The 27,684-nt window shown below is 35.8% G+C and overlaps 4 protein-coding genes across 12 annotated transcripts; 2 read left to right on the forward strand and 2 right to left on the reverse strand.

The window, feature by feature from the left end:
- Positions 1-2,471: 2,471 nt before the first annotated feature.
- On the reverse strand, positions 2,472-3,766 carry LOC116167174 (flavin reductase (NADPH)). Of its 2 annotated transcripts, XM_031482428.1 has the most exons (5): positions 3,473-3,766; positions 3,270-3,394; positions 3,116-3,218; positions 2,684-3,070; positions 2,472-2,634 (listed from the first exon to the last, which is right to left on the reverse strand). In XM_031482428.1, the coding sequence occupies exons 1-5, from the start codon at positions 3,498-3,500 to the stop codon at positions 2,483-2,485; spliced, it is 795 nt and encodes a 264-aa protein (XP_031338288.1). In that variant the 5' UTR covers positions 3,501-3,766; the 3' UTR covers positions 2,472-2,482. The 2 variants fall into 2 exon arrangements, with proteins under 2 accessions (XP_031338288.1, XP_031338298.1); XM_031482438.1 differs by lacking the exon at positions 3,473-3,766 and having other exon boundaries at positions 3,116-3,225; positions 3,270-3,392.
- On the forward strand, positions 3,327-7,257 carry LOC116167139. 3 transcript variants are annotated; one of them, XM_031482384.1, is made up of 4 exons: positions 3,327-3,412; positions 3,785-4,279; positions 5,456-5,645; positions 5,699-7,257. In XM_031482384.1, the coding sequence occupies exons 1-4, from the start codon at positions 3,377-3,379 to the stop codon at positions 6,190-6,192; spliced, it is 1,215 nt and encodes a 404-aa protein (XP_031338244.1). In that variant the 5' UTR covers positions 3,327-3,376; the 3' UTR covers positions 6,193-7,257. The 3 variants fall into 3 exon arrangements, 2 of the variants coding, with proteins under 2 accessions (XP_031338244.1, XP_031338249.1); XR_004144455.1 differs by having other exon boundaries at positions 3,339-3,412; positions 3,782-4,279; XM_031482389.1 differs by having other exon boundaries at positions 3,349-3,412; positions 3,791-4,279.
- A 573-nt stretch (positions 7,258-7,830) lies between these two features.
- LOC116167185 (zinc finger protein 43) lies at positions 7,831-12,169 on the forward strand. Its single transcript, XM_031482447.1, has 5 exons — positions 7,831-8,437; positions 10,134-11,273; positions 11,318-11,450; positions 11,503-11,702; positions 11,834-12,169. The coding sequence occupies exons 1-5, from the start codon at positions 8,009-8,011 to the stop codon at positions 11,987-11,989; spliced, it is 2,058 nt and encodes a 685-aa protein (XP_031338307.1). The 5' UTR covers positions 7,831-8,008; the 3' UTR covers positions 11,990-12,169.
- Positions 12,170-12,892: 723 nt separating this feature from the next.
- Positions 12,893-20,719, reverse strand: LOC116167159. Of its 6 annotated transcripts, none has more exons than XR_004144466.1 (7): positions 20,381-20,719; positions 16,277-16,619; positions 16,079-16,222; positions 15,826-16,030; positions 15,216-15,739; positions 15,075-15,164; positions 12,893-15,024 (listed from the first exon to the last, which is right to left on the reverse strand). XR_004144466.1 is itself a non-coding variant. In XM_031482403.1 (5 exons), the coding sequence occupies exons 1-5, from the start codon at positions 20,445-20,447 to the stop codon at positions 15,392-15,394; spliced, it is 1,107 nt and encodes a 368-aa protein (XP_031338263.1). In that variant the 5' UTR covers positions 20,448-20,719; the 3' UTR covers positions 12,893-15,391. The 6 variants fall into 6 exon arrangements, 1 of the variants encoding a protein (XP_031338263.1); XR_004144464.1 differs by having other exon boundaries at positions 12,893-14,876; positions 14,926-15,024; positions 15,075-15,739; XR_004144462.1 differs by having other exon boundaries at positions 12,893-15,164.
- Positions 20,720-27,684: the final 6,965 nt, after the last annotated feature.

The following is a 27,684-nucleotide window of genomic DNA, read 5'->3' on the forward strand; positions in this document are numbered from 1 at the left end:
CTTAATTTAATCTTACTTTTAATTTAATTAATTCCACACCTGACACCAATGTAACGTTATTTATAAATTCGGGTTCGATTTATATCAATATTTATTAAACAAAACTAAAACACTATAAAAACCGTACAATTTATATCGATTATTATATCACACACACTTCGCAATTTATATTTCCGTGCTCGATCTCGTTCGATAGTAGACTAACTCCCGCCATTGTTTAAATACTTTATTTAAACAATGCTCCCGCGATGTTCGGTCCGCAACCATTTATACACGCAAGCAATGTAAGTCCCGAACATTCTAGAATACGCGTAGAAAATTCCAGAGCGCCAGAAGGCGACGTCATGTCTGGAGCATTTCCGTTACAATATATTGCTTTAGTTGTGTTGTTGTCACAGTACCTACGTGACTGCAAGTCCATGAGAACAGTCCTGGTTTATTTGTAAAATCACTGCATGCTGAATATTGAACCGCCAGACCAACTTCAAGTGAAGATGTAGGATGCAATTTCATATAAAATTAACGAAATAAAGTTGATATTAGGCGGTCGACCTTAACGCAACGTTTTAAATACAGGTGCATATTCTTTTTAAATCAAAGAAAATTGCCACAGACTTCCTCATAGTAAAGATAAATCTCGTGAGGTTACGTATTGATTGAAAAGTAGCCATATTCCTAACGTTTATGCGCAAATTATCTATCTTTCTTAAATCAAACGAACTTAGTCTGACCACCAAATGCCCAAAATTGTTGTTTAATGTATTAACGTGTGTGCTTGAAGTGCCCAAGAGGGTAACGTTTGCTGGAAGAAAAGCAATTCAACGATCAGTTAAGATTGGATCTTTGGTACCCTACCCCATTGTGAAAACAATGGATTGTCTAAGCTGTGCTGTATACTTTCAATAGATTTTTATTCTTGCAATGTCAATTGTCCCAAAGAGATTTTTAGTCAGTGTAGCAGATTTCGGATACTGGACCATTTTGATTTTAACATTTAACCATTTCCATAGTTTCCATTCCTATTGTGTAGGTAATACATTTTCAAGGACATAATGAACACTATTCGTTAAAGGAAAACCTACATGTTGTAGTTCTTAGCCGAAATCAAGTAAGATTTAAAATTAATCTATTTTATGGCATAATGTAATTGGACCAGTAATCTTTGATGGAACTTTAACTGCTCACCATTATTTACAAATTCTCCAATAAACTTCCTTAGAGGATTTTAATACTAAGCGGGCCCATGTGGCACAAAGCTGAACTGTGGTGCTAAAGGTCCCTGGTTCGGGCATGGATATTTGTAAGTGTAAAGTGGGCTGGGTTGGTAGAGCAGCCTTGGCTGAAACCCCGCCCACTCAAAGATAAAGGCAAAATAAAATAGATATAATACCTCGTATCACTGTTTTAAATATTTTTTGGCGTATTGGAAAAATCCCTGCCTTTGCCCTACTAATGAAACAAAAATGCACTCATACACTGTGTGAAAGTAAACAGAAACAGGATCCGAAGTTCCCATTTAGAGCTTTGATTAATAATGTGCAATAAATACATTTTCAATTTTGTAAACTGATTTTTTGATACTCGTCTCCTCCTACACAATACAAGACTAGCGAATTATATTATGGCCTACCATGAAACATTGGTCCCAGATTGGCCCTCCAAAATATTTATGGCGGCGCCACTGTTACAGAGACTGGTGGCACGTCTTTGAATAGGTTTTGGAGTATGCCTTTTCCGATTTTTTTACTACCCCCTATTGTTAAAAATGTAATGCATTGCAAGAAACTATGAAGAAATTTACGAAAATACCGTCAATGTTTAACCAATAATTCCTTGCCTTTGTTATGCTTATGGCAGCAACACAAATGGCTCAAATGTTTTAAGATCATCTTTCCCAGGCAGGATAAGGTGAGAACATGATACAAAATTGTCATATTTTAATAGTCTACATTCAATGCTTACAGAAAGTTTATGGGTTTTCATCTTGAAACAAAAAGTCCAAGAACAAGTCTCATATAAGAACCTATCCTAAGAAAAATTTTATCAGAAGAAACCAACATCAAGTGGAATTAAGAAAAATCTATCGACTACATGAATTTGAGAATCTATAATGAATTATGGAATTCAAAAATATCTATCAACACCAAATAGATACTTACAATCTAAAAATCTGCTCAAAATAATACTGTTGCAATACAAAGCAGTCACAAACTTAAATTTATATAAATATATAATTCTTATATCTCCAAATTTGGTCATCTATAAGTTAATAAATCTGAATATACTTACTATAAAAATAACTATTTTCCTCGCTATTTCCACTTCGATAATATACTTTGTAACATATATCGAATTAAATATGTACTTAGTATATTTAAAAATTTAATTTTTGGTAACCAAAGCTGCGGTATAAAATTATCTGAGCAAAATACTTGAAGCACCTTTCATTTTATGAAATGTTTCCTTTTGTATCTTCCAGACTCTAATACTTAGTAACAATTCCACAGATCTTTCCGTAATGTTCGGGCTGTGTTAATGAGTCTATCAAGAATTTTCCTAAGTCATGTTTCGATACCATTTTTCCGCCTGGCGGTAAACTACCGTGATTAACTTCACAAGTTGTTCCCTTATCATCTAAAAGTGCCGGTACAACATTCTGAAATAATGAAAATGACTAAAGTACCTGAAATATGAGGTGGAAAAACTGCAATGTAATTAAGCCCAGATTCTTGCAAAACATCAAATTCCCTTTGATGATCTTCGTTGATTTTACAAAATATTTTCGGCACTTGCTCTGGTGCACAGAAAAGAAACGCAGATAAACAAACAGACACAATCTGTACATTCTCTTTTGTCATGGCTTTAATTATATTCTTCATTCCGTCACTTAACATTGTGGTGGCACTTAAATCTTTTCGAGTACCTAAGACGACAACAACAGCGCTAACATTTTTTATTGCATTATGTACGTCGGTATAGTTCAACACGTCCCCCTTAACAACTTCTACACTGTTTCGTAGGTGATCCGGCAATTTCGTAGGATCTCGTACGAATGCCCTTACATTTAATCCTAGAAATGGAGCGTGAAATGCGTATTTACTTTGATTGCACGTACCTTTCTGCACACCAGCTTCGACTGCACAGATACCGGTATTGCCTGTAGATCCGAATATAACAATTTTTTCCATTATTACAATTGAGACTTTTGAAAAGATAACCTAAAATCTGCTTTGTTTATGGTAGCGATTGCCAACTTTAGAAATTCATACGCCCAGGTTGTGATACGTGTGTTGGAAAAGAATAACTGTCAAAAATATAGTCGTCTTTGTCCGGTAGACGTGAGATTCTTCGCGTCTACGTTGCGAATAATTGGACAATGAACTCTTGCTTGGAACTGGAACTCTTTGTTCAGGTAATTATAATCATAGTTGAAATTAAGAAAGTGTTATTTGTGATTATATAAGTACAATACCTAAAAACACGTAGTTGGGTTGGAACATGCTATTCCTCTCGACTTCTAGGTATTACCATTGTTTAAATAAAGTATTTAAACAATGGTATTACTATGACACGGCGAGTCGGTGACTATCACAGTACATAGTGCCCAGACACATTAAAAATTACCGATTTGCATGAAATAAATAAAGCGTACTTTAAATCATTACTTATTTCAAAGTACATCAGCACCCCTAGGGCTCTAGTGAGGTGCTTGCGGTGGTCGTTGCATCCCATAGGAATTCAAAAACAGATTATCATATTCATTACCGTGTGCTTATTTTAGTAGTTACAGGGAGATACCACAGCTTACTCACTGAGCTGGCTGAAGGACGTGGGCGACCTGAAGGCATCTCCCGTCAAAGTGTATAATAGACAGGTGTTCGCGCAGCTGTACGTTCAATACGCGTGTAGAGAGGCGCGAATCTCACATTCACGAAGTTGGAGCGAGAGGTGGAGAGAGGGATGCAGTAAACAGTCCGTACTGCGGGCGTGGCGCGTACTTCAGAATACTTTAATACGTCCTTCGTTTACCTTTTATCGCATTACTGCGAATATTTTTATTTTTAACATGGGTAGAAAGTGTTGTGTTCCTAGCTGCAAAAGTGGGTACCTGTCGTGTACCGAGAAATACTCGGTATTCAGTATCCCAGGAGACAAAGTACGGAAATTTAATAAGCTAATTCCTAGAAAAGATCCCAACATAACTGCTAAATATTATGTATGTGAAAGACATTTTGAGAAAAAATTCATAATACGGGAAATTAAAACTGAGTGCTATTCCGTAAGTACCTATAGGTTTTTATATCGTTTTTATTGAAATAATCGTTTAAATAATAGTAGATTACATACCGAGCTGGGAAGTGGTTCATTACCTACGCCGAGGGCTTATAAGCACGAGGCGTTGGTTATGAACCATTGACCATCGAGGCACAGCTTCGAGGTTTGTATACTATTTTATTCACAATCTGACTTGTATAACAAATTCCACCAGTGTCAGCGTAAATGAAATTTGAAATCAAGTCCAGTCTCGAGTCCAGCATTGGCGTGCAAGTCGGGAAGTACTTTGCTGACCTCGGCGAGGTTCGCAAAATATGTCAAACAATTGCTCACTTCCAAACTTCAAAACAGTTGGCAATTGACATATTACATACTTACATAGTGGCGGAAAAGTATGGAATCAGCGAGCTACAGCCTTAACCATTCGTTATATTGTAAAAAGTGTGAGATGAAAGTTGTTTGATATTATATTATGCATGTTTTGACGTACACGGATATTTTTTCGAATGACGTCATTTCAAGTTATGTCTTGTTGATCATATTTTTTAAATTGAACAACCTGTATTTTTTTAGTTTTTTATGATCCTCTAGACGAGGTGCTTCAAAATGGTATAGGGTTTTAACACTGAACTTCTCAAATTTTAAGATATTTTCGTTTTAATGTAATGAAATCAAAACATTGAGAAATGCGTATGTATTTCATATTTCATCTGATCTCCGCACCTAACCATCATTGAAAGTGTTATTCGCTCTTTCTCGGATAAACGAACCATTTTACTAAAACTGACAACTGACACTTTAGACGTTATTGAGTAGTTTTTCATGAGCCAATTATTGATATAAAAACTCAAATATCTTGAAATCTGAGAACTTCAGAGCGTTAAAACCCTATACCATTTTGAAGCACCTCGTCTAGAGGATCATAAAAAACTAAAAAAATACAGGATGTGTAACTTGAAATGACGTCATTCGAAAAAATATCCGTGTACGTCAAAACATGCATATACTCGTATAATATCAAACAACTTTCATCTCACACTTTTTGCAATATAACGAATGGTTAAGGCTGTAGATCGCTAATTCCATACTTTTCCACCACTCTCTGTATATGATTGTGAATAAAATCATTTGAAGTGAAACAGTGAAATACAAAAATATAGCATTAACTTTTGGTTTCTAGTACGCTTTGGATAAACCTCGCCTAAGTGACGATGCTGTTCCCACTATTTTTCCAGATTGCCCATCGTATTTGTCGAAATTAAAAGCCAAAGAGCAAAGGCGAGTAATTTGGGACACTCCTGTAAATAAACGAAAGCGCTATAATGCTGGAAATAATCCTGGAAGTAGCAGTACTAGTGGTTATGATTTTGGTAACGTCCTTCAAATTCTCTATATTTTTATTTTTTTATCCAATTAATTTTAGCATCTGATTCCTCAACGAACTTGGTGGATTTCGCAAGTAAAATAAATTTTAATAAGGACATCAGTTTACCATCAAATTGGGCCACTCACTATTTACAATCAAATCTCGCCTCATGTATTATTTATTTTTCAAAGGTGGTAGTTTATGAAAGCCGTCCTATTACTCAAGTTAGTTTAATGTTGGAAAAAGCAACTTTAAAATGCTTTGTTTTTAACAAAGATACCAACACTTACAATTTGGATCATTTAAAAACTGTTCAAGATTTTAAAACATATATAACTGACACTATTACAGCATTTGACAATTTTTTCTACTGCTATGGATATCCGAACTCTAAGGTACCCTCTCATTTTTGTAATAAGAATTACCTTAAAGATTCTTATGTAAATGTATGGAGACATTCAAAATGCTCTTACTTTACTGAAACTGTTTCTACAAAAAATACAAGAGTAAATAGATGTACCCAATGCAGGAAAATTAATAGGTGTTTATAGCTACGATCTTAAACGAATAGGTAAATTTGTCGCAAAATCAAAACGAATGCAAGAGAGACACAAAACTGTCTTAACGAAAAATATGAATAAAATTAATGAGACGACGTTAATGAAAAAAATAGATGACCTAGAGAATGTTTCATCCAAATGTGGCAAATTGGCGTAATATAAAAAAATCCAAGATGTTGGGGTTAATAAAAATGATAATGATACCGACCGGACAGCATCTGCAGATAAACAAGCAAATGATGCTCTAGTATTTATGTTTCGTTCATTCGCGGAAGACTGTAGAGTTATGTCAACCAGTAGCAGTTTTTGCATCTAAACGACCAACGCCAATAACGTTGGTGTTGGTACAAACTTACCCTTGTTTACATATGCAGATGTATGTTAACATGGTTTAAACAAGCAGCTCTCTAACAAGATACAAAGGGTGCGAAATTGCTGTATATGGTACGTTTGTAACATAACATATATAGTCATAGTGAATAAAAGACCGTGTTACCTACTTGCTTAACCAGAACCTTACACAGTTTTCATAGTTACGGCACGCGAACTACGGACTTCGTCATACCAAAAGTTAACACACAAGCTTGGTACACGTCGTTTTATGTCTAAGCCCTGTACTATGGAACTCATTACCATCCAATATTCGGCCAACACGTGATTGCAAGAACTTCGCTCGATAGTGCTTTCAGATTTTATTGTTACATCAGAACTTTAAGTATTGTTTTGTTTATTGCAGCCCATATTTTTCTTTTCTTTTTGAAATTGACTGTACCTATTTTAACGTACTTATGCTTACTTTACGTAATTGCCTAATTTATTGTTGTTTTCATGCTTAGTTTTGTTAATGTATCTATTGACATAATATTGATTTACTTAATATTCTAATGTACCTTGCATAAACACATTGCTAAGGTAATTTCAGTAAAGAAGCATGTGGTGTCTTTATCCATGAAATAATATCGGCAAGTACAAATTCTAATAATAATGTGCTAATATGAATAACTTGCAAAAATATAATATACTACTTACCTGTGGTTTTGTATGTAAGAATCAAGGATGCTATATTATAATATATATATATATAATAGTATTATTGTGTAAGAATTTATAAACAAGTAGGTAAATGTATGTATTTAATTTTGTAGAAAACACGTTACACAAATATATTACATCCTTACTGCTACGAAAAAACATTTGAATTTGTTCAAGTCCATTTAGAATTGATTTTTAGCTCATTTTTGCAAATTTATTTGTAAAAAGGTAGCTTTTAATCTCACTTTGACCGGCGGGCTGGCTCGCAGCAAATGCGGGGCGGTAGAAGAACGCTTGCAGGAAGAGGAGAAGTGTACATCAGTACATGTACCTACCAGAGTCGAGTAATTAACAACTTTAGGAACGGGGCTACATGACGTGGGGTCAACGACATCTGGTCGTCATTCTCGAGTGTGTTATTAGTTATTACTAACCTGGAGATTTTTCAGGTTTTTTACCTATCTTCTTCTACAGTTTTGGTCCAATTGTTTTCAAATTGGTGTCGTCGGATAGATCGGCGGAAACTAAGCAAGTCCTTTTTTATCACTCTGTATATACCATAGGTGGTAGGTATCTGAAACACCGAACCAAATACGTATTGGTTACCATAGCAACAAAGCAAACTGTGATTGGATGCTGGTAAATATAGCAACCTTACAAAACAAACAATAGTTTGATGAAATAAAAATTAATTTCTTGAAATGGATCTTTGAATGCAAAGCTGTTGTGATAGACGGCAAGGTTTTTGGTATATCAAGTGGTTTAAGAATCTACAATGTTTAAAATTATAACTATAAAAACCGCAGTTGTACGAAAGAACAATTCTGTGATAACTTTCGAGAGCGAACAAGAATTCAATTCTCAAGAGACCCTCTCCAAAAGGCCCATACAGAATGAAAGTTTAGATTCTTTTGTAGGATTTTCGCTAAATGAAAAGTTAAACTCCAATTGTGTGGACAATGTTGTTGATAATGTAACCTACGTAAAGGTACCTGCTAAGGCAGAGCCAGATTCAATCGATTCTGAAGACTCCAATTCCTTGCTAACGGACTATAAGTCATATTCGAGCCATGAGTGTTATAAAGCACTGCCGGCTGAGGTTTTGAATATAACCGTTATGGTCAGATGTCAGAATTGCGATACAAATTTTCCGACTAAATATCAGTACCAGAGGCATCAGTGCGATTTTAATGCTGAAAAAGTGGTAAGACATTTATCCCTAGCTAGTTTTTGTATCATTTTATTTATACTTATTTGTATTGCACTATTGAAATGTACTGAAGCGGAAGGTACCACACACTTCAAGCGGAATGTATTTTAATAAGTTTTAATATGTTATTTATTTTTATGTTATCCTCTTGGGTCCAGGGTCATAGCTGTCTCACTGAGACTCATCCAATGGTGCCCCATTGGACTTTACTGTATCACTAATAACCTCGCTAATAACGGAGTAATTGAGATTTCAATTTATTTCAGAACTATAGGCAAACCGTAATAGATATGAAAAAATGTATAAGAGATAAATTGTTGAGGACTAAATTTATGTACTAGAAAAATCAGGAGAGCATATTTCTATTTTCGACCATTTTTTAATACTTAATACATATTTAAATACTTATGTTTTTCTCGAGGTTTTTCTGTGATACACAATTGCGAGGTGGTGTGGCGTCAGCAGTCAATATGTTTTTTTTAATTCATGCATAGGTAATTATTGTATTCTTAATTATGGTGAAAATGATACGAGATATAAAGAGATATATAAACAACTTTTTGTCGTGATGTAGTTTTACACAAATAAACTCTGCCGCAGCGTGTATGTATCTTGACTCATTTAGGTACAGAGGCGGATCCACGGGAGGGGCAAATGGCAGTTTGCCCCCCCAGGGACGAAGATTGTAGGGTTCGTAGAATAAACACTAGGTACCTCAGTCTGAAAAAAATTGTCGTGTGATTGTTTTCAAGAAGGCACAATTCGTTGCACCTTCTTCCAATGAGGGGGGTTCACCTGTTAAAATCACAGTGTTGCCAAGTCATAGACAAAGTGTTATTAAGAACATCTAAGATCTACAACAAAGGCTTGGTATGTAAGGGTACTAAATTTACTGGCAATTTGTCGGATAGGTATTCTCGCACGATTCGGCCGTTGTGTGCGGGTGTACCATCCTGTTCAAACCAACAGTTTCCAACTATTGTGTTGTGTGCCGTATATCGTTCGTATTGTGTTGTGTGCCGCATATCGTATTAGTAATACAACACAATACAGTGTGTACTTTTTTTACGGACCATATTAAAAATAAAGTTGATGATTTCTCCTAAACGAAATGTTATATCCAAAATCTCTCAACAGTGTCTTGTACAGCTCAAAAAATGGCAATGAGAAAATATTTTTTATTTTTCTTATATTTTTTCAAATAACATCAGATAATAACAAAAATCTTGGCAAAAATGAAATCGGCAAATTTTCGATAGAAGCTAAGAATTTGGTATCCTCTAGAAGAATTACGTATACAATTTTCGAGTTCCCATGTTTTCTTCAGTCATTGGGCATATTGCGGAGTGTAGTCGTAGAGTGGAACTAACGAATGTTATAGGTAAAGTAAATGTTGACGCAAGTGTTCGTAGTACAGGGAATATTCCCACTCCATTGTAGGTATAATTGCCGGTCTGAGGATAACCTTGTGAAGGCAAGAGTAAGTTTGAATGACCCAGAGTATATATTGCAAGTGTTTTTTACTTTGCTCAGGAGGATGGCCAGATTGGCGATGATGGTCGCGCGGCGGTCTTCATTGGCCCTTCTGCGAAACGTAGTTTTATAAATTGGCGACAGTCATTTAGAAGGTTGTCGTTTTGTCTAATATAATTGCATTAATTTTAAACTACATCACGCCATTCTTTTGCAGGTTTTAAAAGCTGATGCAGATTTGAAAGATGTTGACAGAGGAGTGAGAATTAAATACTCGTGTATAACGTGCGCTAAACAATTTGTAAGTAAAAACAATTTGGAAAGACACCAAAGTAGCCACGAAAAACTGCAAGAAAATATTTGTGAGCATTGTAATAAACAATTCGTTAGCGAAAATCGCCTCAGGATCCACAAAGAAAACCACTGCAAGAAAGCGGGAGATATATCGAAGTTCTATCGCAGCGATGTAACTGTGTGGAAATGTACGAAATGTAGTCAAGTCTTTTCAACTCCAACATCGGCAACATACCACGCCGAAGGTTGTATAGAGAAAATAGACACCATCAAAATTGATTATGATTTCAATTCTCTAAACGCAGAAGTAACAGAGTGTCGCAAAAGTGAGGCGCCAATTGAAACACACTTGCAAAATGTAACAAAAATACTAACTGAACTGCTACTGCAATGCGAATACTGCAATCGTACCTATGCAGATAAAGATCTCTTGGTGGCCCATCAAAGACGTCACACAACGAAGACAAATTATGAATGCATCACCTGCAATGGCACGTTTGAGTCGTATTTATCTGCTACCAGACACTGGATGACCAAGTGTTCGGATGCTGTGAATTTATTTTATCTTCCAAAGATGACATATTGCGATCTCTGCGATCGTACCTTTAAATCCCACGAAATTCTGTACACTCACAAAATGAAAAAGAAGCACTACAGGCCGAAACCACACCTAACTGATACTAATTTGATCGAGACCAATGATGAGTCAAAAGATAAGTTAGTGCAACTTATCAAAACTGTATTAATAACTTTGGATACATCTATTGACAAGAACAAAGATGCAGAGAAGTCTGCGGGCAATAAAGAAAATGATGCACCGATTGATAACACTGATAGCAATCCTTCCATAGTTGAGCAAAATGAGCCGACTAAAAAGAAACGTGGTCGTAAACGCAAATGGCCAAAGCAAGATACCAAAGTCAGAAATTTATCTTGCGTGGCTGAGGCAGGTTATAAGTATCAATGCGAACGTTGCGTAATGGTATTTGACACAGTTACTGAATTGGAAAGCCACCGTGACAGAGATCACGCAGCGAACTTTTCGTGTGAAGAATGTGGACAGGTGAGTTATAACACGAAATTCCCTTTCTTAGTTTTTGCTTGCAGGTGGTTCACAGTGCTAAAGCTCTGGTAATTCACAGCAGGGCGCATCAGCATTTAAAACCTTATGTCTGCGAGCAGTGTGGTAGAAGTTATTCGCAAACGTCTCATTTGTGGCAACATATGCGTTTTCATCAAGGTTTCATTTGCCGAATATTGTGTGTCGGTTGTTTCTGATTGTATCTGTTTAGGAATCAAACCGTTTGCCTGCCCCCATGAAGGTTGTGAAGCGCGCTATACTATTCGACCAGATTTAAAGGACCACATCAGGAAGGTTCATACACGCGAACGCCCCTTTAAGTGCACAGTCTGTGGAAAGAGCTTTCTGACTGGATCTGTTTACTACCAGCATAGACTAATTCATACAAATGATCGTAGATATGGTTGTGACGTAAGTAACCAACTGTCGTTGCGCATGTTGTGAATAATATTAATGAACCTCTTCTAACAAACACCAAACAGATATGACGGGAGCCACTGCATAATAAGTGTTCAAGCATAGCTAATAAATTCTTTTTTTAGATTTGCGCAAAACGTTTTTTCCGTGCAGATGCTTTAAATAATCATCGTCGAATTCACACTGATGAAAGACCATATCCGTGCCTCATTTGTGGTAGAGAATTTCGCCAAAAGGGTGATAGAAATAAACACGTCCGCACCCAACACCCTGATGAGTGAAAGCTGTTCATATCACTCTATTTTCAGTAATTGTTGTTAGTTATTACAAATTTATTAACTGTTAGAAATTTGTTGAAATAATTTAGTTAACTATATTTTATTAATGTGTTTGGTAAGTGCACTTTCACAGTTTCACCTATTTGTTTAACAACTCAAAAGTCTGTGTGTTGTTTATCTGAAGTAACGTTTAGAATATAACAAATACTCTTACATCATGTGTTTCATTTAGACCTCTAGTTCCTTCTTGCATATCAAACCAGATATCTCGAATCTTGCTCAACGAATTTGTTTTTGTATATATGTATTCACGTAGAAGCGCATTATCTGTATGATGTTCCCATGTATGTTTGAATAATCGATTCTTCTGTGGCGGGTGTACCTAATACAGTTCCAATTCTTCGCTGTATATGTTGCTTCCTCATCTCGTACATACTGCAGCTCTTGTGTCTTAGCAATACGAGAGGGGGACCCGCTAATTAACTTTTTTTCGGTTTAGTATGTAGGGCGTGGATGTGAGATGATGGACTTTTACATGAATACTTATCGCTGGCATTTCCACATGTACCTTTAGTGTTGAATTAAATGGCAGCCCATGGTGGAATAGAGCCATACCATTTTGACGTTTTTTTATGTACATGCAATTTATCATGTTATGGGTTGTTTTGCCTAAATTGAATCGTAGATGTTTTTTGATGTGCTTTATTACTAAACTGATTTATTGCGTTTTCCATTTGCATTTATGATGTCTCTTGTATTGGTATATGCCAGATATGGTCGACGGTCCCAATTGTTACTGCTAACTCGAGGTGTTGGATTTGTGTATTTTTCCTATACGAATCAATCTTCACATCCACTTTGCTTTTACAACCTTTGATGTATTGTACTACGCTATCAGTAATAAAAGACCTTCTAATATATAATTTATAAAAGCTAAACAATGCATCATACACAATAATTTATAAAAATATTTGTACACCAGAGTTGTTTGTGAATACATAGGTATAAGGTACATATTAATACATTCTCTTCCATATATTAAAAGTCAGACTTTCATCTTACCTTAAATTTACCTGATGTCATGGCTCCTATGGACCAAATATGTTTAACGGAAACATGAAAGTCCGACCCCAAGAGACAAAAATTTTTGAATCACAGCGACAGTGAGAGTTTCAAATGAGCACACATGAGCAAACGTATAAGGACATAAATGCTCAAATGAGTATATAGGTAATTAAACACTATTTAATAAATGTAGATATTTAGTATTAGTAGGTAATATTGGTAGGTACGTGTAAATAACATAAATATTGGTATTATAAAGTAGGTAGGTACTACATTATTTGTAAAATTAGAAAACAAAATAAATCTTGTCTTAGAGTATTTACTCCACTGGTCATGATGCAGAGCATTTATAACCAGCGGGTTGAGTTCACCAAGGGGGCTGAGTTGAGAGAATGTGTTTGTTTCAATCTTTTTTTAACGATTTTTCGAATTGCATGTATTGCCTTACTTGTCCAAAGAGTATATTTGCAAACTCGGCATGGCGATCTCTTTCATCTTTTAAGCTTCCGCCTAACAGATTGTCCAATTTATAATTGCTATTAAAGTTACCTACCATGGGTTATTTTTTCCATTCTCCTCATTGATGGATATTTACAGTAGGTAAGCACAGAGTACTTTGAGCAAAGGGAGGGAAGAAAATGCAAAAAATATGACTCTCGGCGGTAAGCGTTTTATACCATATGTTGTTTCTGTGTTTATTCCTTTATTCACTTTGCCAACTGTAGCACCTACTTCTTCAGTTACTAACTGAGGGTATCTTAGTGACACAACAGGACGCAGGGGTTCCATATCTGAACATCAAAAAACAATTAAAAAATGAATTAGGACTGCGATTTTTGAACAGAAATAGATAGGTAGCATCCCTGAATGCAAATATTGCGTCTTAGTTAAATACCTATAATGGTATGGGTATTTCTTGGTGGTGTGGTAGTACGAACAGTAGTATTCGTTAAACTGGGACCCGGCGAAATATTTCCTGTAATTCCTAGAATTAAATCAAATATCGCGTCTAGTTAAATACCTGTAATAGTATGGGTATTTCTAGGTGGTGTGGGGATACGAGACGAAATATTTCCTGTAATTATAATAAGGTAGGTATAATTAAAGGCATCATTTGGAAAAACGTGAATTAGATACACACAAAAGGAACGATTTTAATTATGATTTCTAGAACCATTTCAGTACAGTTGTGAATTACGTGAATAATCGAGTTTTATTTGTTTGAGAATGAAGTAATGGACATTCTTTTGCAGCAAGGAAATTATTGAAAATGCATCTAGAAATTTCAGGCCATGAATTTTGTACCACTATGTTACAGATACTTTGACTATCTTCAAATACTGCAACTGTAGCACTGGTAATAAATATACCAGTAGCCAGGGAATCTGATATATTGCTTATCGCTGCTACAGTTCGAGTCGGCACCTCCCAAGGAACGTTACTATAGTTACCCTGTTTACATGAATAGAGTGGCAAACTTCAAGGATACAAAGGTATTTAAAAGCAACACGTTTTGATTAGTTTTGTACCGATTACGTCTATTCCTTTAAACAATTCTGCTTCTGCAGTTCCTCCACGGGTCGACGGACCAGGTGCTTCGGGTATTGCTCGCGGAATCCTCAATGCGGGAAACGCGGGCTCTGTATTAAAAACAAAACAGGGATGAAAATTACAACAAATCGAGACGAATTGCAAAAATCTAAATAAGTAAGTATGATGAAATTATTAGAATGTATTCTATCAGAACTGCAAAAAAACTTGGTACTTGGTTTATCACGGAAACTTTTCGCATACTGTTGTGCACCAGAAGGTCCGAATACATATTCTAGAATGAACAAATTGTGAAACTTTTACGTTTGTTAAAGCGTAGTTACCGCGGGTAGTTGTTCCTTTATCCGTGCGCATTTGCCGTTTAAACTTTTGAAGAGCGTCTAAACGTGCCTCACATATCTTCATACGTTTTTGGAAAGATTCTGTGGGCAACAGATTTAAGCGACTGTGTTTTAAGGGTTAACTGTATCACCATCATTCTTTTCTAGGTCTATTAAATTGAAATCAGACTGGTTTGGAACGGGGTCGAGGGTTTGATAATTCCAATCCTTTGCTATCATTTCTAATAATCAATAAAAGTGCAGGTCCTCTAAGTTACAGAAAGTTGAATTACCTTTGGTTCTTCTTCTTTTAGTACTACTTATGTCAGGATCAAACGTAAGGACACGAGCTTTTAACGCTCTTTTCCTTTCTGTAATAAATTCATAATTTCTTACAATGCAACTCGATCAATCGTTTAAAATTCCGACACACATGCTAGTGAAACCTGACTAAATGAAACGTGGGATGTTATAAATTACTGAAATCAATTCGAGGAGCGCGCCAAGCTAATTCATCGCGGTTCTCGTTGGAACCTAAATCGTCAGGTTTCTTCGTCAATGGAACTAAAGAAATACTTTTGTTGTCTTCATTAAAGGGACTGTCATCGGCGAAATTAAGAGAAGGACTATATTTTTGTTTTTGTGACTGAAGATGTGCTGGTTCGTCTTTCAATGATGTTTTGTCGGAATCTTGAAGCGTAAAATCCCTGTCACCCTTACCAGCCTGTTTTTCTACATCATCCGATATACTTTCTGGCGTGGCCATTAGGATTTGTTTTGGTTGAGGTGTCGAGGATGGTGTGTATGTTAAGCATTGCTACAAGAAAAAATAGTAGGTAATAGAGATATTCTATTGGTAATTTTGATTCTCCTCGTATATATAATGTGTAAAAGTGTACCTACCTTTGACGAAGTTGAATGCATAACTTCAACCTTAACCATTTGAAAATCGGCAATACACATTATTCTCAAGGAAAGTATCAGTACGTACAATAACCATGAAACGCAGCAAATATGGGAAGATGTAACACTTGCTATGAGATTTGCAAAAAATGTGGCTTTTCTCCCAGAAAAGTATATAGTATATTTGTCAATATCATTAAAACAACTAAAAAATAGTGTCGATGAAGAACACCACTTGCAAGAGTTACCTTACCTTGTAGAATTCCATCGCTTTACAAATTGAGTACAAAACTCTTGTGAGCCGTTTGTTATATGTATTGCACTTACAAACATGACTATCGCAGAAATTGCGCCAAAAATAAGGGCTGGGTAAACTATTCTCCATGGACGGGAAAATCTAAAACATACCTCATCACCATTTTCTGGCTTTAAATATTTGGACTATACTAACGTATCAGAAATGTATCCAACACCCCCTCTGGTGCATAGTAGAAATAATGCAAACCATATCAGAGCATAAATCGACGACATTAATGGGGTAAACTGGCAAAAGTAGCACATACTCTTCTTACCCCATTCTGTTGTACGTAAATTTATTGCTGAAGCTGCAGGTAGGTGATCAGCAAGCAGAGGGTACGTTTTACGCATGGTCGCCAAATCTGTGTCGTTCGTTAGAAATTCCAGATGAGCGTAAAGAAAACAGTTGTTACCAAAATCTAAAGTCAATCGTCCCATACAAAAGGCCGCCCAAAAACCACTGAGGCCTATGCTTAAAAGACAAATCAGTTGAATCCCTGAAAAAGAAATATGATATCAAATTCTCATTAGAGTTAATTATACAGTGATATACAGGGTGATTCCTATAGTACCTGCCACCGTTTGGGAGCGTATAGGGGGTGCCTAGGGGAGTATTTTGATATAGGACACTTGGGGTGGGAAATCTAAAATAAGGGCGCCAGAACCAAATTTATCTTCTGGAATTTCACGCCTGTATGTAGGCAACCCAACCGACCGACGTTTCGCGCGGAGCGATGCAGAGCGAGTTAGCGCGAGGAAGCGACATGGGAGGGAAGGAGGGAAAACGACAGTCAAAGCAATAACGTTTACAAGTGTTCAACGTGGCCACCGTTGTTCTCAAATCTCAATGCACTTCCTACATCTAGCCAACTATTATTATACTATTGCCATAGTGTTTATTCACTTGATACGCGTCGTTGCAGACGGGGTTTCGTGGGTTTAAACAAAATTCTGATCAAGTGTCAGCCACACATCGCCGCCTGAGATCGCTCCGTGTGCACCGCCGGCCGGTTGGGTTGCCTACCTACAGGCGCGAAATTCCAGAAGGTAAATTTGGCTCTGGCACCCTTAATTTAGATTTCCGACCCCAAGTGTCCTATATCAAAATACTCCCCTACGCACCACCTACACGCTCCCAAACGGTGGCAGGTACTATAGGAATCACCCTGTATATTAAGCAGTGGACAAAGTGATTTATGTGTATTGTTTTTCCGTGTATCTACTTTTAAAAGACAAAAGCTCTTCTGAAGGGCGCCTAAGTTTATGCAACCAAAATAACTTGTTATATTAATTAATTTGAATATTGTTGCTTTGGCTTCCGTATTTTTATTTTTGTTCGTGTGCGATGTATTCGACTGAAGAAAAAATTCAAATTGTCAATTGGTATAGTGCCGTTAACAGTTTAAGGAGCGTAAGAGATTTATTTTCTGTGAAGCCAAAACAACAATGTTTAAATAAATTAATATGACAGCCAGATCTTTATTTGTTTTAAGAAGATATTTTGGATGCATAAAATTAAGCGCCCTTCAGAAGAAACTTTGTCAGACGAAATCTGGAGCTCAATAAATAAACTGCTAGATTATTTTTTAAACATGTTAGTTTAATTTGTAAACCATTGTATTGATATTGATACACGACGATATCGCTGATAATTTACGAAAGTTCGAAAAGTCCTCCTAAGTGTTGTATGTGCTTAGAGAGCAATTTTACTGCAGATACTTCTAATATGAGTGAATCCGCTCGTAAGTTTAAACACGTTTAAAAATACCTGCATGAATATGCTTAAGTAGTGGCACAGTCATATTAAATTTTGGTGCTACCCATGGCGGAGATCACGCTGGAGACAATCGCGCGAGGGCTAGGGCTTTATCATTTGTTTTATACAATTTAGCTATAGCGGCAGTACAACGGTTTTAACACTTGGAATTGAAGAAAAACAAGGAAAACATTCTTTCGGTTTTATAATGTCAAGATTTTACTGCGGTAAATTGAGGTAGTTGTATTACCACAATGTATCCGGTGGTCGTTTATTTTTATTTATTTATTTATTATCCCTCTCTTGTTCTGGGCCCTCAACAGGCTTGCGCCCAATTCCAGAGTGACCCGCATAATGCTTTTTGGAGTGTAGTAGGCTTAGTAGGACAGCTTGTTTTTAGGTGAAATTTGCACAGATAAGGACTACACTGATAGTAATTAACAGATCCGGAGTAGGCTTAGTAGGACAACCAATTTGTGGGTTAAATTTATACTAATATCCATGAGATAAGAATATAAGCGTAGAAGAACAGTAGGTATACCTACTGTTTAAAGTGGCGTTTACAAAAAGTGCAAAAGTTGCCTTACGATTTCCTCAATAACTTTGTTTCGAGGTAAAAAAATAAACTTCTGTTAACGACCGATGGCTGCTGAGGGTTTAAGCTTGTGAATGAAGTTAAATTTGATAACAAATTATTATCAGTGTGTGATAAAAATGAATGATATATATTTTATATGGGAGTTTTCCTAAATAACGGCAAAAGTGGAGGAATTAGCTAAATAATTTTTGTTTCATGCTGCATGCAATTATTGACGAAAATACACAAGGTGTCGAAAAAAGCTTAATACAATACAGTTTTAAGGTTCTTTGGTGTCTACGAGGCAGTAATAATTTTAATTATACAGGGTTGGTCATAAAGGTGTGGCACACCAAAATTGCATTTTTTATGGAACTTGTATATTATTCGATATTTCAACTCTTTACCCTTTTTTTGTAGTCGGTTGCAGTGCGTACAATTACATTATGCCTTTGAATATATTTATATTCAAAGATTATGCTTAGATTTGGGATTACGCCGCCAATCATTACGGATTACTCGTAGACGCTAACTCGTCAACTCGCTCGTAAACGTTTGATTGATTGATCAAATGACACATGTCTATCAGGTTCGCTTGGGGATGTTACTAAAAAATCAATTTCAGGAGATACTGTTTATAGTGTTTATCATCGGTTGTTAGCAAAATAGATCACCAAGCCTTCTGGAATACAAGTTGTAGAACATAATGTTACACACCACATAAAAGTAACCCCAGGTCCACCTTCGCATTGCAAACCTAGGCGTTTGTCCGTGGAGCGATCTAAAGGCAGTTCAAAACGAATACAAGATTATGATACGTGAAGGCATTATTCGGCCTTCTAAAAGTACTTGGGCATCGCCGTTACATTTAGTACCTACCTAAAAAAGGAAATGTGTGGCGACCTTGTGGCGATTATAGGTCATTAAAGGTTTGAACCAATCCTGTACCATATTTTGAAAATTTTACGCAAAGTTTCTCTGGTAAAAAATTTTTCTAACATTTTCTAACACTTTTTTTGTCATAAACCTCAATTACAGTAACCTTTTGAACTATAATGCAGGGCTGTTTTAGATCGCTAACAAGAACTACAACTCTTCGCAGGGACATTTTTATTTCTGTAAGCCCTAAGTATAAAATATCGTGTTTCGCAGTTCCAAAAGTAAAGGTCATTATTATTTTCTTATTCGTCGCTGGCGACTTATTACCAAACAACTATGGAGGATTTTTACTTTTGTTACTAAAAGAGTTGAAATTCTGATTAGAGTTCCAGATGAGAGTTCCTCAAGATTCAACAAATTCCTCTAATAAGGTTTTGGATGGAAACTAGTAATAAATATATAGTTGAGGTGCTGGAATTTTGGCCACAGTTGGGGTTGAGAGGGCTGCGTAAAGCCAATACTATCGTAACTCTCTAAGATTGAACAAGAACGCTATAGAACTTCACTGGGGGCTTCCAGATAATTAGATACAATTGCAAAATGTTATAGTTTATTGAAAGGCTAACTTGTAAGTATGAAAGTGTGGCTCCACGATTTGTGAGTTAGCAAATATATTGTTTGTAAATATGAATAAATGAATGAAAACGTTATACCTACACCTTCAAAAACAAGACAACGTCGTGTGCAGCCTTGAGAGGTCACTCATTTCGTAATGGTTTCGCGCCACTTTAATAGATGACATAACGCATTAGATCATTTTGTACGCATTTTACCTATTGGATATTGTTACGTATGAATTATCGAAATTAGCCAAATAAACTAAAATAGTCCATCTAGATTAATGAAATTAGAACGACGGTTAACAGGAAATCAATAACAAAAGTACCTACTTATGAGCGCATGTTCCTGTAATGTTTATATATAGATTTGAATTTAAAAGCGTACACCTAACTAACTAAATAGACTAGAAATGCAATATTCCTTACCTTTCCATGCTATACTGACTCTTGAGGTATCGTTGTCCAACAACAAATAATACGAATGCGTATCCATTTTGAGCAATTTAAAAGACTCATATCACTGTAGAGCACTTTGGGTGTAACTACTCTAATGAGAAATTTGTGTTTATATTTATGTCATGTAAGCAGCCATAACATAAACAATAGGTACCATTTACAATAGAATACTTGTATATTTCATAAAACATGTGTCATTATTACTGAATTTCACTTTTGTGCCAACAAATTTAGCTCTCTTCGATTTTGTACGGTTTCGTTTCGACGCAGTTGCGAGGGAGTTGTGTAGATGCACTGTGTTGGTAGGTTCGTTCGAATTCTAATTGAAAGAAAGTAGTTTTCCGGACTTCCTTTGGCCTTGGATAAGCCAAGCAGCGTTTATATAAGCGTATTTATTAATCAAATGCTGCGAGAATCACAGCCGAAGCACATTTCTTAATGCTCATTTTCTTGACGTTGTTTTAGATTTTGAATTTTGAACTTAAGTACGTATCTCCGTTTTCAAAGTTAAAGTATTTGCTATTTGCAAGGCACTGATGCGTTATACAAACGAAAATGGCATCGACTATCATTTTATTCCGTGAAATTGAGAGGTTTCTAAATTTATATAAGCCATCGCCATATCAAAAATTTAGGTACCACGTAAGATTATTTTTGCCACATATATGAAAGATTATATAGGCAATTCTTACAAAAGAAACGTACTATGTGCATAGAAAATAATTCCAAAATTCATCAATACAAGCAACGACAAGGAAAAACTAAATAACCCGGGTTGATTTTTTCAAAACAGAGCAGAACCCTACTTTTTGTAGTTTTTGGTAATTGGTCTCTGTACGCTAGCGACATCTAACTATAACGTAACCGTACTACAAGGTTCCTCAAGTATTCTCCACGATCAAACTGAACAAAACTCAACCTTCCAAGATCACCTGTGTTACTTCCGCTGTATTGCTAATGTTATAATTTTTACCCAAAATCGTCCTGAAACCTTCATTTTCATGTCTACTTTCTCTTAGGAAATTTTAGTTTCCAAGACAGAGGCAGAGCAGACTACGTTTCCTGCCGCTTGTCACTTTTACTGGCCGCATCTGTCACTTTACCGGTCGCATCGACACTTTACCGGCCGCATTTGTGGCATTTCCAAATGTCTATAATGACTCCTGTCCTGTCATCACTGACAGATTGACATTAATCAAAAGTTATATATACAAATTGAAATATTATACTAAAATACGATTTCGAGTAAAATGACATTACCTGATGTGTATCATGTATCATTTTCAGGACTTTTATATAAATAACTATTACTTTCCGACTACATACGAAGTCGTAATATGTAATTAAGGAAAGTATTGCAATCGTGATAAATTTTCGATATGCAAATATTGCGTTTTCATGACGTTTTGAAGCCCATAGATCCCAAAAAGTGATTTTTGGCGTCTGTATGTGTATGTGGTTTGTTTTTTGTGAACACCATAGGCGCTTTCTTTCGATGATCCAAACGCGTTTGGATTGTCAAATCACGTTCTTTCGAAGTGTGATCTTATGATCATGATTGCTAAAATCGTGAACAAACTGAACATAAAAGTTTTATGTTTTATAATCCAAACAAAAAATAGGTAATTTGAATGCATATGTGTACTACGTAAACGTAACCATATTTTGACTTAAATTCGCGCGTTCTTTCGTAAAACGTGATCCTACGAATCACGATTTGGAAATCATGATTGCTAAACAGCCGAAAGAAAGCGCCTCATAACTAATAACGCCTGAACTGATTTAGAAGAAACTTGGGGTGCATATAGGTAGGCATAGTATGGGGAATAGAAAATGTCCTATTTTGGTTTTGATCCGTAACCATCTTCATGGTTGTTGAGTGTGTCAAAAGTTTAAAAAAGCCACAACGGCTCGAAAACAATTTTCTTAAATTTTGTTCGCATACACTGACCAAATGGGGCTTAAAAAACTCTACAAAAAAATGTATTACAATTTTTTTGTGAGTTTCTTAGTTTTTGAGAAGTTTGGAATTGAAAGGTTAAACTATTTATTTCAAAATTTGCAGTTTTCTCGAAAAGTAAGCATCAGACTGAAAAATGTTAATTACACAAAAGGTTCATGAGATCTACAAAAAAGTCTTATACACTTTTTACGTCAAAGGCGACAGAGAGCATTTTCTAAATGTTATACTATATGACCAAAGATCATTATTGCCATTACTATATTAAAAGTACTCGGAAAGTTAAATCAGGTATCAGGAGTTTACCTACCTGAGAACTAATTTTCATTGAAATTGTTTGTTGTCGTTTGGTAGCTATAATAAAATGTTGGCCTCCTGGTTTAAATTTTTGATCGTTTCACTTGAAGATTATGTTTATTGGATTTTAGTTTTTTAATTCGGCGTGCAGTTACCCCCCCCCCCCCCCCCCCCCCCCCCCCCCCTCATTCGATGTTGAAACTTTTCATGCTTTCCTCCGCATAACGTTTGTTAATTTTGAGTTTAAAGCTTAAACATGGCCCTCCGAGGTCGAAATTTGTTAATCTGTTCACATGGAATCCTTTGTTGGCTTCTCTAATAGCCTCATCAGTAAAGATCAACAAAGGTCTAATAGAGGAAAAAAATCATGTAGAACACAGTTTTCGCACATTTAGTAGGGTTCCTTTTTTAGTGCACTTTCACTTTCAAAAAATAGAAGTGCACAAAGGCTCCGGAACTACCCCACTTAGGTACATACTTGATATTGGTGTCATTCGATCAGTCAGTTAAGGCGAAAAATTATTTCAGTAAAAAAAAGGGCTTCTCCGTAGGTTCGTGGATGTTAAAAGTTAATAATTAAACTGGAATATTTTTTGTCAGTGGTTAGGACGAAAACATAAGAAACTACCAGCCTAAATTATTTTTTATATTGATGCATATCTTTGGTCTAAGAATTACGTAAGGTGCACGGTCCTTTCATAGAACTTCCCGTAGTATTTATAGAGCGTTATTATTTTGTTTATAAATAGACCAATCAAGCTCTTAATGGGTTGGTCGTCGTGGGGCTGTGCGCAACACCAATACTTGTCGTACTACTACTAGTGTAATTCATTTGTTATTGTTATGTTTTATTAGATTACCTACGGGGTGAGAACTTTATAGTTGAGTCCTCGCAAGTCGCACCTCTAATTTCACTCAACCGGTCGCAAATAAAAGTCATGATGTCAATTTAAAATCCACATATAGTAAAAAATTTAAATTTTGTATGAAAATACAGACCACTCTTTGTGTAACATATGAAAAGAAAATCAGTTAAATTAGAGCAATTTTCGATAAATAAAAATAATCGGCAGAGATCTGATTTTGCCATATATCGGGTGGTGCACGATAAGTAGGAACATAGGGATTTAACATGGAGAATTAGATTTATGCAATATCCTGCCCTCCTGTACATTTTACAGAAAAAACTGTAGAGTTTAAAGTTGTTCAGAATTAAAAGGTGCATGCAAAACTGATCTTACATGTTTTATTAAGCTTTTGGTATACCCGCAAATTTAAAAATAAATTTCAACATTTCTGGTATTAGTAGCAATTATTCATAAAACAACAAAAGTTATTGCTATTAATTTTATTTTATTCTGAACAACTTTAAACAGTTTTTTTTGTAAAATGTACAGGAGGGCAGGATATTGCATAAAACTAATTTCTCATGTTAAATCGCTATGTTCCTACTTACCGTGCACCGCCCGATATGTGTCTATGGTCCCATACGACAAAAAATATAGTTTATTAAGTTGTCTAAAAAGCATTTTATTTTAGCTGTAATTTGACGTTGAATAACAAAATCCGAGACAAAATCTATATAAATAAAAATAAATGTTTGTAGACATGTATGTACGTTTCTTATGCCTGCCTAAACTGTTTTTTCGCATTACGATGGAACTTTAGGAAATTTTTGGATGTATTTCCGCAAAGGTTTCAATACAGGGTGTTACATGCCCGCATGTAAACAAAAATTGGGTCATAGAGGGGATCAAGATAAGCCCTGAGATAAGCACTTTTTCCAAATAAATAGAGGGTCCAACGTGTTTCGTTTGGGAGCCACGCCCAAAGAAGTAATGAAATTTGGATTTCTTTAATTTTTTTCTCAGCAACCATAAGAGTTACAAAGATGGGTGGCACATCTTTGAATAGGTTTTCGGGTATGTCCTATCCGATTTTGAAAATTTTTTCCAAAATTCCTACCACGAAACGGCGCACCCCTACTTGGGGGTGCGAAAAGAAATTCTGATTTCGACATTTGGGATCTGGGGGTTTTTGAACATGAAAATCGGGAATCTGGAATTAGATTTTGAAAATTCAAAAAAAAAGTTACATCATTGGCTTGGGTCATACTCAAGCCTGCGACGTTGGAAAGTTGGAAAATTCTGAGTAAAACGCATCGATTATATATTTATGTCATTAGCAGAAAGTAGTATTTCACTTAACCTTGCCAATAAGGTAACAACCTTATTGTAATTATCCTAGGGGTCCCCCCAGGGGTCCCCCAAACCGACACTAAGATGTTGACTTATCCTATACTTACTTACAGTTGGCAATTCTGGGAAAAACTACGAGCAGGGCCACCTACCTTTCAAGTCGAAACGACAGACGCTTAGCCGCATTTTTGAATCTCAGTAGCAGTCAGCCCGATATGCATATGGATGGCACAGATGCACTCCTACGTTGTGTAATAGGTTCTTTTATGTGTTGGCACGGGAGACATAACGGAAAGAGAATTAAATAAAATGCAGAATTGTGTGCGCTAGTAAAAAAAAGTAAAAACAACAAGGCAATACCAGGAAAACCTCCTACGGGACAAAAACCCTGACATGCCTACACAAATACATGAAATATATCGACAACAAAATGCAAGTGAGAAAAATTCACAAATAAAACATCTCAAATTGTACGATAAAAATGAAGTTATCGGATCAAATGCAGTTAAACAATTCATAAAAAAAACAATATAACAAATGAGACATCATAAATCGATTAAAATACATGTACGATCAATTGAGATAAAATAACTCTTAAAATGATAAATCGCATGTATGTAGATAGAAAAAGATCATTATTAAATTAATTAAACACGAAAAGTACATGTGAGAATACCAATAGTCGATTTAGTATATTTTGAACTAAAAATTAAATTCACTTTTCAAAAACCAGTTTTCAATCAAACACTTTAGTAATAAACGGTCTTTTGCGATAAATTCATGAAATCGACAGTCATTTCAGATCATACATCGCGTCATTAGATAAATTTTTCCCCAAAAAGTGTTTCCAGTTATAGAAATGTGTTCCGTATAAGGTCGTAGCCAGGTTTTGTGATCATGTAGGCAGCTAGGTAGACCGAAAATATGATTTCATAAGAAAGTTTTTGAAAACTATTTTTCGAAAGGGTCAGGAGTAAACTACAAACTAATAATAATACCGGATTTTTGTACGTTGAATTCTGCAGACTGGAAGAAGATACAATAATCGTTTAATGATTTATTCATCATTCTTCTATAGTGCTTTTGTTAAGTTAGCCGTGATTTCGCGAAATCGAATTTTCCAAAAACTACAAAAACCGACTGGAAACGAGTTTTTGTTTAACAAGCTAAATTGAGTTCAAAATCAGGTACATTTTCGAGCCGCCCATTTTCACATAGGCTAATAATACAGAATGTTACTGTAATTGTTTACCATACGCTTCTTCATTGCTATTGGCGGGGTAACTTCAAAATGGTGGAAATTATAGTGAAATTATGCTCGTTTCTTAAAAGGAAGCAATTTCAAAATCCCTATTAAATATAATGGAAAATTACGTACTTTCCAACAATTGCCTGAGAAATTATACGTTTGTACTTTCTTTTGAAAATGCTAAATTAAAGAGTTCACCGGTATAGCAGAAGTCATTTGTCGCTCGTTACTAATGACAGGTAATTACATGGATTATAATATGTAATGGCATTTTTCTCTGGCAAAGGTTTGGGTTCGTTTGTTTGAGCGGTAATTTTGCATAGAACATAGGTACATATTTTACCGGGAATCGCGTGTCACTTCTGCTGTAATGTTTTTGTCACTTTCTCAGAAGATAATCTTTATCATTTTTGCGCACAGCGGATTAAGGTACAGCATAAATTCACAATTTTTGCCATTCTGATCCGCATAGCGTAAGGATTTTCTTGCGGTAGAACAACCCGGCGCTTAATTGCGACGAGCCCACCTTGAGCATGACCACGAAATCGCGGGCAAGGCTGAAGGATACGGAATGGAAGACAGACGCTAATAAATTCACCTGAATGTGGAAAGACTACTCTTCATTGGAACTAAATTCCACTTCCAAATAGACAGGAATTTCGTTTTATAACCGTTTTTTAACTTGAGCTAATTTAACTTCTTTCAGTAATACCTACTAAAGAAACCATTACCTATCCATTGTGTTTGATGAAAACAAAAATGATCAAGAATGAGTATTTCATGGGAAGGTATGTTTGTTTACGCAAGCGTAACCTGGGATAACCGGGATCATGCGCCAGAAATTGTTATCACCGCCAGTACATTCTTGAATATAGAAAGGGGTGATACGAATACAAACAAAAATTTTGAAAACGAATTTTTATTTTTTTAAAATATCATTCTCAGCGTTCGTGTAAATATTCTATGTAAAATACTCGCCCAAAATTAAAAAGTATGGTGCGCGCTATTAGAAATAAACACTTGCCATAGTTGACGAACTTTGCCAAACAAAAGTGATGATTGCAATATCAGAATACAACATTGTGAGCGGTAAGGCTGTTTAATATTAATTTAATCGAAATTTTAGACTCTATTTTCGTGGTGCGTACATAAATTACAAGCTCATAGTGCGTAGCAACAATTGATTTCTTTACTATGACTGCGACTGTATTCCTTCTTTGACCTAAATCTGAAATTCGACAATGCAGTGTAAGGGGTTCGTAGCGGGACACGCAGAAAAGGAGTAATGTAACAGTTCCGCTATTGTCCTAGTTTTCGGGTATTAGCCCAATTGCAGTCCCATGTTTTTAAGTGAGAACGTTCGAAAGTCGTCTCATCATCGCTTTGCTGCGTATTTGAAATTCGAAATAGGTCAATCTACAATTTTCCGATCAGATTTTTATTAATGATTTATAAGTCTCGAAAACCTCCGCAATTTATAGGGAGCATGAAATTCTACACTTATGGAAGTTTCTTCTTATAATTTATGACTTTGGTACGAAAAGGCAGGGGAAATTATAAACAGAACGAA

Source organism: Photinus pyralis, unplaced genomic scaffold, assembly GCF_008802855.1.
Source record: "Photinus pyralis isolate 1611_PpyrPB1 unplaced genomic scaffold, Ppyr1.3 Ppyr1.4_LG1, whole genome shotgun sequence".
NCBI classification, from domain to species: domain Eukaryota; kingdom Metazoa; phylum Arthropoda; class Insecta; order Coleoptera; family Lampyridae; genus Photinus; species Photinus pyralis.